At 42.3% G+C, this 15,740-nt stretch overlaps 1 protein-coding gene across 3 annotated transcripts in view; it reads left to right on the forward strand.

The window, feature by feature from the left end:
* tp63 (tumor protein p63) overlaps nucleotides 1-15,740 on the forward strand; it is a 237,765-nt gene that overhangs the window by 113,698 nt on the left and 108,327 nt on the right. For all 3 annotated transcript variants that reach the window (XM_062976930.1, XM_062976931.1, XM_062976932.1), the window contains one exon: nucleotides 8,975-9,229. In XM_062976930.1, the coding sequence (XP_062833000.1) occupies nucleotides 8,975-9,229 (255 nt within the window). The remainder of the gene's footprint in view (nucleotides 1-8,974; nucleotides 9,230-15,740) is intronic.

The following is a 15,740-nucleotide window of genomic DNA, read 5'->3' on the forward strand; positions in this document are numbered from 1 at the left end:
CTAAGCAAGTGGGGTTAATATACCCATGGAAGAATGTCCAGGGTGGGGGAAAGAACTCTTGTCTGTTGGAGGCCAGTGTGAATGTTTTAATTAATCACCTTAATTAGCATTTAAAGGCCTTCCAGACCTTTTAATACTATTTTTGAGTTCTTTTCCCCACCCTGGACCTTCCACAGTTATATAAACCTTCCTTGCTTAGTTTCTCCATATACCTCACAACCTCTGAGGATGCCTGCCATAGATGTAGGAGAAACGTCAGGAGAGAATGCTTCTGGGACATGGCCAGACAGCCCGGAAAACACACAACAACCCTTAGTATCTAATTCCATCCGCCTTCATTCACTCTTTTCTACTTGGACCTTTCTTAGCAGCCTTGGGATCCTTTGTTGAACAATCATAGGATGTATTAGTGAAACAGATTGAAGCAAAAGGTGTGCCAGAACTCTTCTATCTATGTTATTTTTATGTTCGGTAGGAAATGTTGTGTTCCAGAAGTCATCTTGCAGGAACACACCTCCTTTTGTTCAACTATATAATGTATTTGTCATGGGCAGGACAGGTCAGGGATGGTCAAAGTGGAGCTTTGGGGTGACCTGCGTTTTCTCCAAAATCCCCCTTTCTCTCTCCTTCCTTTTGTGATGCTTGCAGGTATAGGGCATGGCTTACCTGCCTAGAAATGTGCAGGTTGAGCATCTCTTACCTAGAAATCTGAAATGCTCCAAAATTGTACACATATGTGCCTTGCTTTCTAATGGCTCAATGCGCACAAACTTTGTTTCATGCACAAATTAATTTAAAATATATATATATATTGTGCATAAAACGACCTATATGTGTAAGGAGTAGATTTGGCACATTCATGAACTGACCATTTAGACTTGAGTCCTGTCTCTGAAATAGATATGATGTACAAAAAAACGTATCATTCCAAAGTGTTATCGAAGGCTTTCATGGCCGGAATCACAGGGTTGCTTGCTGTGAGTTTTCTGGGCTGTAGGGCCATTTCCCAGAAGCATTCTCTCCTGACATTTCCTCCACATCAGTGGCAGCCATTTGTTCATTTTCATGGTTTCTTAATTTCTGTTGAAATTGTCCACATGTTTCTTGTGGATTTCAATGGCTTCTCTGTGTAAAAGACAAGGCAATTGCAGACGAGACAATCAGGGCCAGCTAACACATCCTAACACATGTTCTCCTGCCAACCTAGCAGTTCAAAAACATGCAAATGTGAGTAGATCAATAGGTACCGCTCCGGCGGGAAGGTAACGGCGCTCCATGCAGTCATGCCTATGGCCACATGACCTTGGAGGTGTCTATGGACAACGCCGGCTCTTTGGCTTAGAAATGGAGATGAGCACCAACCCCCAGAGTGTGAGTAGATCAATAGGTACTGCTCCGTCGGGAAAGTAACGTTGCTCCATGCAGTCATGCCTATGGCCACATGACCTTGGAGGTGTCTATGGACAACGCCGGCTCTTTGGCTTAGAAATGGAGATGAGCACCAACCCACAGAGTGTGAGTAGATCAATAGGTACTGCTCCGGCAGGAAGTTAATGGCGCTCCATGCAGTCATGCCTATGGCCACATGACCTTGGAGGTGTCTATGGACAACGCTGGCTCTTTGGCTTAGAAATGGAGATGAGCACCAACCCCCAGAGTGTGAGTAGATCAATAGGTACTGCTCCGGCGGGAAGTTAATGGCGCTCCATGCAGTCATGCCTATGGCCACATGACCTTGGAGGTGTCTATGGACAACGCCGGCTCTTTGGCTTAGAAATGGAGATGAGCACCAACCCCCAGAGTGTGAGTAGATCAATAGGTACTGCTCCGGCAGGAAGTTAATGGTGCTCCATGCAGTCATGCCTATGGCCACATGACCTTGGAGGTGTATATGGACAACGCCGGCTCTTTGGCTTAGAAATGGAGATGAGCACCAACCCCCAGAGTGTGAGTAGATCAATAGGTACTGCTCCGGCAGGAAGGTAATGGCGCTCCATGCAGTCATGCCTATGGCCACATGACCTTGGAGGTGTCTATGGACAACGCTGGCTCTTTGGCTTAGAAACGGAGATGAGCACCAACCCCCAGAGTGTGAGTAGATCAATAGGTACTGCTCCGGCAGGAAGTTAATGGTGCTCCATGCAGTCATGCCTATGGCCACATGACCTTGGAGGTGTATATGGACAACGCCGGCTCTTTGGCTTAGAAATGGAGATGAGCACCAACCCCCAGAGTGTGAGTAGATCAATAGGTACTGCTCCGGCGGGAAGGTAATGGCGCTCCATGCAGTCATGCCTATGGCCACATGACCTTGGAGGTGTCTATGGACAACGCTGGCTCTTTGGCTTAGAAACGGAGATGAGCACCAACCCCCAGAGTCGGTCACGACTGGACTTAACGTCAGGGGAAAACCTTTACATTTACCTTTAACACCTCCCAACAAAGGAGTCCCCCAGGAAGGAAGCAGCCAGGCTTTGAAGCTGCAAGGCTTTGCAATGCTAGTCAAGGTGATTAATTGCAACATTCACATCGGCCTCCAACAGACAAGAGTTCTTTCTTATATCTATTCCACAGATATATAAACCCCACTTGCCCAGTTTCCAACAGACCTCACAACCTCTGAGGATGCCTGTCATAAATGTGGGTGAAATGTCAGGAGAGAATGCTTCTGGGACATGACACTCACAGCAACCCATTCATTCCAAAATCTGGAAAAATCCAAATTCCGGAACACTTCTGATCCCCAGTGTTTTGCATCAAGGGGACGATTCCAGCAAAAGACGGGGGCACAAATGGGTTTGTTTCCAATGGTGCCTTGTGTTGATGTGTTGCTTTGCAGCCAGGCGTTGCGGGTCATTCCCTCCATGGCCGGATTGTGTGTCAACCTGGGGGAAATAACAAAGGTCTGCCTGTTGTTTTCTGCCCCTAATGCCTGTGTTTGTACAAGGGAGGGCTGGGGCTCGGTGCCGCTCCATTGAGAAAAAGCCGTCTAGGGTTACGGGATTGCTTCCTAATGGGCCGGGAGATTGCGGCACTTGCGCTTGGAGTGAAAGGCTCCCTCCATTTGTCAAAAATACACACACACACACACACACACTCACACACTGCATCCCATTAGATCTCAGCCCCACAGCATCAACAGCAATTAGCATTGTGTTGTCGAAGGCTTGCTGTGAGTTTCCCATACTGTATGGCTATGTTCCAGAAGCATTCTCTCCTGACGTTTTGCCCACATCTATGTCAGGCATCCTCAGAGGTTGTGAGGTCTGCTGGAAAGTAGGCAAGTGGGGTTTATATACAGTAGAGTCTCACTTATCCAAGCTAAACAGGCCGGCAGAAGCTTGGATAAGTGAATATCTTGGATAGTAAGGAGGGATTAAGGAAAAGCCTATTAAACATCAAGTTAGGTTATGATTTTACAAATTAAGCACCCAAAACTTCATGTTATACAACAAATGATAAATTGACATGTAAGATTAAAATTAAAAGAGGGATATTAAAAAAGGATGATTTTGGGAAGATATGGGGAAAATTTATAGAGTTTGTATATGTAGAAGGTAAGGGGAAAAAACCTGTAAAAGAAACAATGGAATTTTGGAAATAAATATTGTAACTGGCTGGTCTGGGGTGAAGGGATAGCACTAGGTGAGGAGTAATAAAAGGTAAATAATATGAGTATGTAATATAGAGAGTGAAAATACTATATGAGCTTGATATATATAACTCTGTATTGCAAATTTGTTTAAGAATGTATAAGTTTCAAGTATAAATAAATAAAAATTAAAAAAAATACAACAAATTTGACAGAAAAACTAGTTCAATACGTAGTAATGCTATGTAGTAATTACTGTAGTTACGAATTTAGCACCAAAATATCACGATGTATTGAAAACATTGACTACAAAAATGCGTTGGATAATCCAGAACATTGGATAAGTGAGACTCTACTGTATATCTCTGTGGAATAATGTCCAGGGTGGGAGAAAGAACTCTTGACTCCATATACCTCACCACCTCTGAGGATGCCTGCCATAGATGTGGGTGAAACATCAGGAGAGAATACTTCTGAAACATACAGCCCGGAAAACGCACAACAACCCAACTCTTGTCTGTTTGAGGCAAGTGTGAATGTTGCACTTGGCCAGCTTGATGAACACTGAATGGCCTTGCAGATTCAAAGCCTGGCTGCTTTCTGCCTGGGGGAATCCTTTGTTGGGAAGTATTAACTGGCCCTGAAGGTTTCTTGCCTGGAATTCCCCTGTCTTCTACACAGAGAAGTCATTGAAATCCACAAGAAGCATGAGGACAATTTCAATAGAAAGGAAGAAACTTTGAAATTGAACAAAATCTGAGTAGGAGTATTAAAAAAAACCCTCTAAAATCAGGATAGTAAATAAAGAACAACAAGAACATACAACAGTAATAATATCAAACAACCACCATTGCAATTCAGTCAACTTCAAAGGTGGGGGGGGGGGGGAACTATAGCAGCAATATAAGATCAAATCATTAGATTAAAATACCCTGATGCAAAGGAACCTAATAACATTCAGAATAGAATTATAATGAGGCATTGAGCTGTGTCAACTCAGATGGGATCAAACTGCATCCATTCTGTGTTTGTATTGGCACACTGCGATACAAGTGGAGGGCTCCCAATGACCATTTCTACTGTGTGCCTTATATCAGCCTCTAGAATCCTAGCATCTCTGCCTACTCAAATGGCTTTGTGTGATGGTATGTTTTGTTTTTCTGAATACGTCCCGTAAGAAAACTCCTTTGCTGGAGAGCCATGTCTTGCGGAGTCTGGTGTCTCTTCAAAGCCAAATTCCATGACATGCTCTTTTCTTCCCCTCTTTGCCTGGGGTCTGCTGTCCGTTTTCCAACGCACCCCTTGTCATGAAGCATGTGCCTCAGAGAGACTTATCTCTCCTTCGCCCTGGGGCAGCCTCAGACCAGGACTGACCCCTGGATGGAGCCCGGCCCCTGCCACTGACCCCCTCCCTCTGACCCTGGGTCAGCCTCCTCCAGCCCTTTGGGGTCTCTCTCGGCCTCGGCCTGGACCTTGGGTCGCACCTGTCTGGAGCAGGACCCCCAGGGCCAAGGAAGGGGAGAAGATCACAGGAGCAGTGACCGAATGACCCACTGACCAGGGGAAGAAAGGCTCTCCTGCCCAGCTGCCCAGGCCAAGCCAGAGCTGGGAGGAGGATGAGTTATTTAACTAACAAGCAAATTGGGGATGTGGAATGTGCCTGGATCCATGCGCCAGGAAGGCTGCTCCCCAATGTGTTCGCCAGCCATACATTTCCAAGCAGACCCAATTGCTATATTCCCTCTCTGTTGTCAGATCCTTTTATTTCTGATTCTCAAAAAAAATCAAAGCACTCGGCCTTTCTTTGGAAGCACACTTAATGCTCACAAATGTGGAAGCCTGCCGGTCAGACAAGAACAGACTTCTGGATCTTGACATTCATAATCGGACTCTCGCAATGAAGACAACTTGTTCCCCTACCACGTCATTTATTCCGTACAAGAGTTTGGAATAATCCCACCCGGAAGGGAGCTTTGGCTACTGTAGGATGTAATGGGGCCGGGCTGTGGCGTAGGCTGGTGAGCAGCCTGCTGCAATTTATTTATTTATTACAATATTTATATCCCGCCCTTCTCACCCAACAGGGGACTCAGGGCGGCTTACAATAAAACACATATAAAAACTGTACAATACACTATAAATCAGTTAAAAAAATTAACTTACATAAGACATTCATAAAACGCATTCTAAAATACAGATAGGCATGTTCAAGTTTAAAAGACTGGGTCTGTCAATTGAGTTCCAGCGTACATAATAGTAATTAATGCTGCTGATTCTTATTTGAAAGCCTGGCCCCACAACCAAGTTTTAACCTTCCTAATAATAATAATAAATCACTCTGACCATGAGGTCATGAGTTCGAGGCCAGCCCGTGGCGGGGTGAGCACCTGTCAATAAAAAATAGCCCCGGCTCATTGCTGACCTAGCAACCCGAAAGATAGTTGCATCTATCAAGTAGGAAATAAGGTACCACTTATAAAAGTGGGGAGACAAATTTAGCTAATTTACGACGTTGGAATGAGGAAGTGCGGTCAGAGTGGATGATGAAGCAGCTGCTCCCCCCTGTGGCCAGAATCGAACATCCCCTCAGGAGAAGGTTAAATTGCCTCTGCGTCTGTCTCTGTCTCGGTTCTATGTGTATATGGGCATTGAATGTTTGCACTATATGTATATAATGTGATCCGTCCCGAGTCCCCTTCGAGGTGAGAAAGAAGGGCGGAATATAAATACTGTAAATAAATGAATAAATAATTAATGTGTTGCCATCAGCTCTTTTGGTTAGGAGATACAAACACGTGGATGTTTAAAAGGGTTTGTTCTTGAGACCTGGTTTCTGTTGAAACCCTTCACCATTCTCTAAATATGGTAATATACAGATGAAATACAAGAATTTAATTTTTCACAATGTTCTCAGTGACAAGGGTGTTACAAAATTCCATGCCTTCTAAACAACTCCGATGCATTCTTTTGCATCACATCTCCGCTCCAACAATTTTAGTCGAATTTTATTTATTTTTTATTTATTTATTTACAGTATTTATATTCCATCCTTCTCACCCCAAAGGGGACTCAGGGTGGATCACATTACACATATAAGGCAAACATTCAATGCCTTTTAACATAGAACAAAGAGAGAGACAAACGCAGGCTCTGAGCTGGCCTCGAACTCATGACCTCTTGGTCAGAGTGATTTGTTGTAGCTGGCTGCAGCTTGCTGCTCACCAGCCTGCACCACAGCCCGCTGCAACAAATTAAAATTTTTAGAGATTTTTAATGAGATTTTAAGGACTTAATACATTTGTAACTACAGTAGAGTCTCACTTATCCAAGATAAACGGGCCGGCAGAACTTTGGATAAGCAAAAATCTTGGATAATAACGAGAGATTAAGAAAAAGCCTATTAAACATCAAAATAGATTATGATTTTACAAATTAAGCACCAAAACATCAATTTTTACAAGAAATTGACAGAAAAAGCAGTTCAATACACAGTAATGCTATGTAGTAATTACTATATTTACGAATTTAGCACCAAAACATTGCAACATTTACTACAAAAAACAATGACTACTAAAAGGCAGACTGCCTTGGATAATACAGAACCTTGGATAAGTGAGACTCTACTGTATGTGGATTGGATTGTGTTATGTCTTGTTTATTTAAGTTGTTTTCTAATTTTATTGAGTTGTTCTTGATTTGTTTATATATTACTGTTGTCATTGAATGTTTGCCACTGTGTATATTTTGTTGTAAGCTGCCCCGAGTCCCTTCAGGGAGATAAAGCGGGCTATAAATAAATAAAGTTTCATTTTGTGTGACTGTGTCTTTCTCTTCTTGTATTCCATTACCTGTGTTGTGATGTTGTTGGTGTATGTCAATCAAGGCTGTGCTATGTCACTCACCAGCCAGATATGGTTTCCATATTTCTTGGGATGAGGAGGGTGATTGCTTTGCCTTTTTCTGATTATGTATGGTGCCTCTCTGGACCTGTCGAAGGTGACTAATTTGGGGCTTCTTGAAACAACAACATCATAGAATTATAGAATAGTAGAGTTGGAAGAGAACTCATGGGTCATCCAGTCCAACCCAAATTAGGTTATGATTTTACAAATTAAGCACCAAAACATCATGTTATAGAACAAATTTGACAGAAAATTTCAATACGCAGTAATGTTATGTTGTAATTACTGTATTTACGAATTTAGCACCAAAATATCATGATGTATTGAAAACATTGACTACAAAAATTGCTTGGACAATCCAGAATGTTGGATAAGCGAGTGTTGGATAAGTGAGACTCTACTGTAATGAGATTTGAGCATCCATGGATTTGGGTATCTACTGGGGATGCTGGGACCAATTCACTATCAGATACTGAGGACCCACTATGTATTAAGAAAGGAAAATATGGAATATAATATACTATATATATATAAAAGGGTAATGGAATCACGGCACCGGACAAAACAACTAAACTAAACGCCCCACAACCTCGAAAATTGACAGCACAACCTCTCATCCACGCCTCTTCGCTCATACAACAAAAAGAAAAGAAAAATAAAGTCCTAGCCACAGTAACGCGTGGCCGGGCAAAGCTAGTAATATATATAGTACTAGCTGTGCCCGGCCACGCGTTGCTGTGGCAAAGTGGTGGTGGTATTGGTTAAAAATTGTTGTGTAATTTTTATTTGACGTTATTTGTATTTTTAAATTATTTGTATTGTAAGTTATCTTTTTATTTATTATATTTTATTATTTTCTTGTATTATTTTTAGTTATTTTCTGTTTTTATAGTATTTCATTGTATTAATTTTTTAGTGTTTTTTATTATTTTAGTGTTTTTTATTGGGTTGCTAGAAGACCAAGTGGACGGAGCTTAGCCTTCAAACTGGCAGCAATTGGATAAAAGCAATCATTCCTCTCCCTCTAATTAGGACTTTATTTTTCTTTTCTTTTTGTTGTATCAACCTAGAGGCATGGATGATGGGTTGTGTTGTCAAATTTCGAGGTTGGGGGGCCTGTAGTTTTGTTGTTTTGTGGGTCGCCGTGATGCCATCACTCTTTTATATATATAGACTGTAGGCCTTCTGCACTTGTGAGTTTCACTTTTGCAAATTTGTCTTCTATTGTTGAGCAAACAGGATTCTCATGTGTTGCAGTATTCTCTCATGTTCCTTTTTCATATGATAGTTCAACAGTCTTAGTCATTTCTATTAGCCTTCCTTCTGGCGTCAAAGGTCTTATTTTGATAGTGTTTGAACTGTTGGATGTAAGCACAGTGCGATGTGCATCAACCACCAAGCTGCCTCTGACTTATAAAGAAGTGAGTGTCTTGCTGTCCATCTTCCGACATGACCTCTCCTCTCTCTCTTTCCCTTCCAGCCACAATACACCAACCTGGGCCTGCTCAACAGCATGGACCAGCAGATCCAGAACGGCTCCTCGTCCACCAGCCCCTACAACACGGAGCATGCGCAGAACAGCGTCACGGCCCCCTCGCCCTACGCCCAGCCCAGCTCCACCTTTGACGCCCTCTCCCCGTCCCCCGCCATCCCCTCCAACACAGACTACCCCGGGCCTCACACCTTCGACGTCTCATTTCAACAGTCCAGCACCGCCAAGTCGGCCACCTGGACGGTAAGTGGACCACATCCGGTTTACTGGTGGGTTTGGGAACTCAGAGATATGAAAAGTGGGAAGCTGAATTCTTGCAAAGAAGATGGACATTTTCCAAAACCAGTGGGTTGTCTGTATCCAGTGCAGCTCCTTCGGCCACCACCTGTGCTTCTTTTGTGCTCTGGAGATTCTCGTTGGGATAGTAGATAGGTGCTGAGGTTTTCTGGCTTGAAGATGTGAGCGTCTCTGCCTCAATACAAATTTGGATTTTCTCATTCAGAGAGGACCTTTGGGTGTTGCAGTCCACATCTTCTGGAAGACCAAAGTTTGAGAACCACTGATCTGAGTCACCCATCTGTTGCATCCAACACCTGAACTGAGAGAAGGACCAAAGAGAAGGACTGAGAGAAGGACCTGAGAGAACTGACCAAAATGGTCCCTCAAACTTTGGTCCTCCAGATCTTTTGGACTCCAGCACCCAGACTCCCTGGACATCAGTCAAGCTGCTTGGGGCTTGTGGGGACCTGAGGACCAAAGTGTGGAAACTCTTCAAGGAAGCTCTGAAGTCAAGAGTGATTGGGTGGGTGGGGGAGGGAGTAGAGAAACATCTAAGCTTTCCTCACATGGAGGATGTTTGAGATCTAAGCTTTTCTTCATATAGAAGAATTTAGGAATTCAAGCTTTACTTTGCATTGAAGTATTTTGGGATCCAGATTTCCCTTGCACTGGGGGATGTTAGAATTCAAGCTTTGTTTTCATGGGGAAACTTCGGAATCCAGGGTTTTCTCACATGGAGGAATTTCATTCCTTGAACGAAGAAACTTGGAGATCCAAACTCTCCTTGGGGTCCAACCTTTACCTGCATGAAGGACTTTGGAATCCAAGTTTTCCATACATGAAGAACTTCCGGATCCTAACTTTCCTCCCATGAAGAAATTTTGAAGCCCTAGCTTTCCTCACGTAGAAGAACTAGAAGAACCAAACTTTCCTTGCTTGGAAGAACTTTGGGATCCAAATCTTCCTTGGGATACAGGTTTTCCTTACATGAAGAACTTGGGGATCTAAGTGTTTCTTTCACGGGGGAACTTTGGGATCTAGACTGCTCCCATGAAGGAGCTTTGAAATCCTTGCATTCCTCACATGGAGGAATGTTTGAATCTAAGCTTTCCTTGAACACAGAACTTTGAAATTCTAGCTTTCCTTGGGTGAAGGAATTTTGGGATCTAAGGTTTCCTTACATGAACTTGGAGATCCAAGTTTTACTTCGTAGGGAAGAACTTCTGGATCCAAGCTTCCTTCTCATGAAGAACTTTGGGAGCCCAGCTTTCCTTGGCTGAAGAACTTGGATATCAAAGTTTTTCTTTGTAGGGAGGAACTTTTGGATCCAAGCTTCTTTCTCATGAGGAACTTTGGGGCCAAGTTTTGCTTACATGAAGAACTTGGAGATTGAAGTTTTCCTTTTTAAAGAGGAACTTCTGAATCCAAGCTTCCTTCTCATGAGGAACTTTGAGGCCAAGCTTTGCTTACATGAAGAATTTGGAGATCAAAGTTTTATTTGGAGGGAGGAACTTTGGATCGAAGCTTCCTTCTCATGAGGAACTTTGGAGCCAAGCTTAGCTTACATGAAGAACTTGGAGATCAAAGTTTTACTTTGTAGGGAGGAACTTTTGGATCGAAGCTTCCTTCTCATGAGGAACTTTGGGGCCAAGCTTTGCTTACATGAAGAACTTGGAGATCAAAGTTTTACTTTGTAGGGAGGAACTTTTGGATCCAAGCTTCCTTCTTGTGAAGAACTTCTGGAACCAAGCTTCCTTCTCATGAGGAACTTTGAGGCCAAAGTTTGCTTACATGAAGAACTTTGAGATCTAAGTTTTATTTTGTAGAGATGAACTTTTGGACCCAATCTTTCTTCTCATGAGGAACTTTGGGGCCAAGCTTTGCTTACATGAAGAACTTGGAAATCCAAGTTTTACTTTGTAGGGAGGAACTTCTGGATCCAAGCTTCCTTCTCAGGAGGAACTTTGGAGCCAAGCTTTGCTTACATGAAGAACTTTGAGATCTAAGTTTTATTTTGTAGAGATGAACTTTTGGACCCAATCTTTCTTCTCATGAGGAACTTTTGGGCCAAGCTTTGCTTACATGAAGAACTTGGAAATCCAAGTTTTACTTTGTAGGGAGGAACTTCTGGATCCAAGCTTCCTTCTCAGGAGGAACTTTGGAGCCAAGTTTGCTTACATGAAGAACTTGGAAATCCAAGTTTTACTTTATAGGGAGGAACTTCTGGATCCAAGCTTCCTTCTCATGAGGAACTTTGAGGCCAGACTTTCCTTTCTCCCCCTCTGCACCCACTCTATCCCACATGCGCTGCCTTCTGTGTGAGGGAGCCTGGCGGGAGGTGTGTCCGCCTGAGTCACTTCATCCGATGGCGCTTCTTGGGACTGTCTTCCTTCTGGCCCAGAGTCAGGAGGCATTAAGATCTCATCGCCTGGCCGCTTAAGCGGATTGCTCTTTCCTTTGTCTCGGCCTCTTGATGTGTCTCCAGGGCTCTGGGATGAATACCTGTCATCCCCCTTTTCTCCCGAATGACAGTTCAGGAACCAACCCAACTGGAAGGGCCTCTTGGGTTCACAATGACCTCTGAAAAGTTTTAATTGTGCCGGGCCCCACCCTGCCTTCAAGAGTCCCCAGATCCGAAAGCGCTTTCACTGCTTCTTCTTCCCAAAGGCGTTGATAGGGAGGCGAGCGGCTTACCGGTCCTGCGCCTTGTTTGTCTAGCTTTTATCTCCGCTGTTGGGTTACGGGGTCAGGTTGGTTTGGCTTCATTGATAGGAACAGCGACGTCTCCCTTCCTTTGTTGGATTATGCGGTTCTCAGTTTGGGGAGGTGGCAAGTTCATGCTGAAGGGTGCCAAGAATGGGGAGATGCAATGGAAACAAGATGGAAATAAGATCAAAGAAAATTTTGGGGTTTCATTGACTTCCATCTTTATCTATATTGGATGAGGCCATTCGGGGGTCTTCCCCAATGTTTCTATTGTTCATTGTTGTTGTAACTTCCCTATACTCCGTGTTATTCTTCTTGTTATGTAGCTACCATTCTATGTTTGTGTTATTTTAATATACTTTTCCTTTGCAAAAAAGGTTGCCAATCAGTACTTTTCTTTGGTAATCCTTGTTGTTTAGTTAGTAAATATGATAGTCTGTCCATATTCTTTATTTCCATTAATTTTAATAGCCACTGATCCACGTCCGATATCTGTTCTTGTCTCCAATTCCTTGCGTAAACAATTCTCGCTGCCGTCATCATGTAGTTAAGTAAGAGTTCGTCATTTTCTTTTAAATTTTCTTCTGAGATTCCTAATAGTAGATGTTTTGGTCTCATTTGATATTTAATATTCAATTTTTTTTGTGATATCTCGTGTATATCTTTCCAAAATTTCTTTGCTTTTTCACAAGTCCACCACATGTGGTAGAATGATCCTTGTTCTTTTTTGCATTTCCAACATGTAGTCTGTAAGGATTTGTTTATGAATCCTAATTTTTTTGGAGTTATATACCATCTATGGAACATTTTTATCCAATTCTCCTTTAAATCGTATGAATACATTTGTTTTAATTTCTTGTTCCAAATGTTTTCCCATTGGTCCATACGGATTGTTTTCTTAATATTTATTGCCCATTTTGTCATGCATTCTTTCACAAATTCTTTCTCAGTTTGCCATTCAAGGATTTTTTTATATATCTTTTTATCAATTTTTTTCAGAGTTCATAATTCTGTCCCAGAATGTTTCTTTAAGCATGAATCCTTCTTTAAGCATGAAACCCTCAACACCTTTTTATTTTATTTTTTCTTCTTTTTTCTTTTTCTTTTGGTTTTATCCTTTATCTCTTCCTTTATTTCCCACTTTACTATAAACCACAATGTTCCCTCACTTTCATTGTATTTTTTTTAAAAAAATCACATAAATATTTTTTTTAAAAAAAGAAATTTTTAGAGAACCCAAAGGCCATCTAGTCCAACCTTAGCCAACACTGGAAACTTCCCCTTAAAAAAACCCCCAAGTTTGTGCTCATTGTGGAGGACAGTCATAGAATAAAAGGAAGACAAGTGCAAATATAACTTAATGAAATAGCAAGAATGTTGTGAGTTGCAGCTCAGCTTGATCCAGCAATTTGCAGGATGCCCATCTTTATGGACACTCAACAAGGCATTTCTTGAAGGATCTGTGTTTGAGGAAATAATCCCGGATTGTGGACACAGCGGTCATCTTTGATTTGTGGTGTGGATTATATTTTATATTTTATTCTGTTGATCTAGTCAATTTATCTTGCGTCTCATCAACTTTGGTCTTGTTCCTGATAGAACAACTGTACTATATATACGTGGCAATGTCACTTTTCATTACCTTCTATTATAAAATATTTACTGCTCATCCTATAGCCCAGGGCCTGTGCAATAAAATTAATTTAGTCCAGTATTGATAGACTGATTGGAGTTCACCAAATTAAACAACGCAGAGAATATGAAACAGGGAAAGAGTCCAATTTATTCATTTGAGTATGGATGTTTATTGCTATTATGTTGCCTTCATTGGTGAATGGGTGTATTTGTGGGCAAAGTATGTCAACAACAGGATCTAGATCAGGCATGGGCAAACTTCGGCCCTCCAGGTGTTTTGGACTCCAACTCCCACAATTCCTAACAGCCTACCGGCTGTTAGGAATTGTGGGAGTTGGAGTCCAAAACACCTGGAGGGCCAACGTTTGCCCATGCATGGTCTAGAAGGCTCCAGAGACAACCCATTCCAGAAATTTCTCTAGGAATTTGTAAGTCTTCCAGTGCAATTCAATGATCAGTTCTAGCATATAGTTGTATTGGAGGATCTAGAACAGTGCTCCTCAACCTGGGGGTTGCGAAGGGGGTGTCAGAGGGTCACCAAAGACTATCAGAAAACACATATTCCTGATGGTCTACTATAGGTATAGGTGAACTATAAATCCCAGCAACTACAACTCCCAAATGTCAAGGTCACATTTGGACATATTGAGTATTTCTGCCAAGTTTGGTCCAGATCCATCATTGTTTGAGTCCACAATGTCCACATGGGCACAAACCACGTGGGTTTGAGTCCATGTGGGCGAACTACAACTCCCAAACTCAAGGTCAGTGCCCACCAAACCCTTCCAGTATTTTCTGTTGGTCGTGGGAGTTCTGTGTGCCAAGTTTGGTTCAATTCCATTGTTGGTGGAGTTCAGAATGCTCTTTGATTGGAGGTGAACTATAAATCCCAGCAACTACAACTCCCAAATGTCAAGGTCTATTTTCCCCAAACTCCACCAGTGTTCACATTTGGGCATATTGAGTATTCCTGCTAAGTTTGGTCCAGATCCATCATTGTTTGGAGTCCACAGTGCTCTCTAGATGTGGATGAACTACAACTCCCAAAGTCAAGGTCAATGCCCACGAAACATTTGCAGCATTTTCTGTTGGTCATGAGAGTTTTGTGTGCCAAGTTTGTTTCAATTCCATCGTTGGTGGAGTTCAGAATGCTCTTTGATTGTAGGTGAACTATAAATCCCAGCAACTACAACTCCCAAATGCCAAGGTCTATTTCCCCAAATTCTACCAGTGTTCACATTTGGGCATATTGAGTATTTGTGCCAAGTTTGGTCCAGATCCATCATGGTTTGAGTCCACAGTGCTCTCTGGATGTGGGTGAACTACAACTCCCAAACTCAAGGTCAATGCCCACCAAACCCTTCCAGTATTTTCTGTTGGTCATGGGAATTCTGTGTGCCGAGATTGGTCCAGCTCCTTCGTTGTTTGGGCTCAGAATGCTCTTTGATTGCAGGTGAACTATAAATCCCAACAACTACAACTCCCAAGTGTCAAGGTCTGTTTTCCTCAAACTCCACCAGTGTTCACATTTGGGCATATTGAGTATTTCTGCCAAGTTTGGTCCAGATCCATCATTGTTTGAGTCCACAGTGCTCTCTGGACGTGGCGAACTACAACTCCCAAACTCAAGGTCAATGCCCACCAAACCTTTCCAGTATTTTATGTTGATCATGGGAGTTCTGTGTGCCAAGTTTGGTTCAATTCTATCGTTGGTGGAATTCAGAATGCTCTTTGATTGGAGGTGAACTATAAATCCCAGCAACCACAACTCCCAAATGACAAAATCATATACCCCCAACCACAGGAGTATTCAAATTTGAGCGTATCGGGTATTTGTGCCAAATGTGATCCAGTGAATTAAAATATAACAACAACAGCAACAACCTGTGCAAGGTGTATATAAAACATAAATGAAGTACCGTGTTTCCCCGAAAATAAGACAGTGTCTTATATTAATTTTTGCTCCCAAAGATGCGCTAGGTCTTATTTTCAGGGGATGTCTTATTTTCCCACAAAGAAGAATTCACATTTATGGTTGAATTTTTTAAAACGAAAATTTATTATCTACTGTACAGTAGTTGTCATCACAAAACAGCATAACCAAACTGTGAATCCTTTCAAGAATTTCTATATT

The sequence above is a fragment of the Anolis carolinensis genome, chromosome 3 (genome assembly GCF_035594765.1).
Source record: "Anolis carolinensis isolate JA03-04 chromosome 3, rAnoCar3.1.pri, whole genome shotgun sequence".
Taxonomy (NCBI): domain Eukaryota; kingdom Metazoa; phylum Chordata; class Lepidosauria; order Squamata; family Dactyloidae; genus Anolis; species Anolis carolinensis.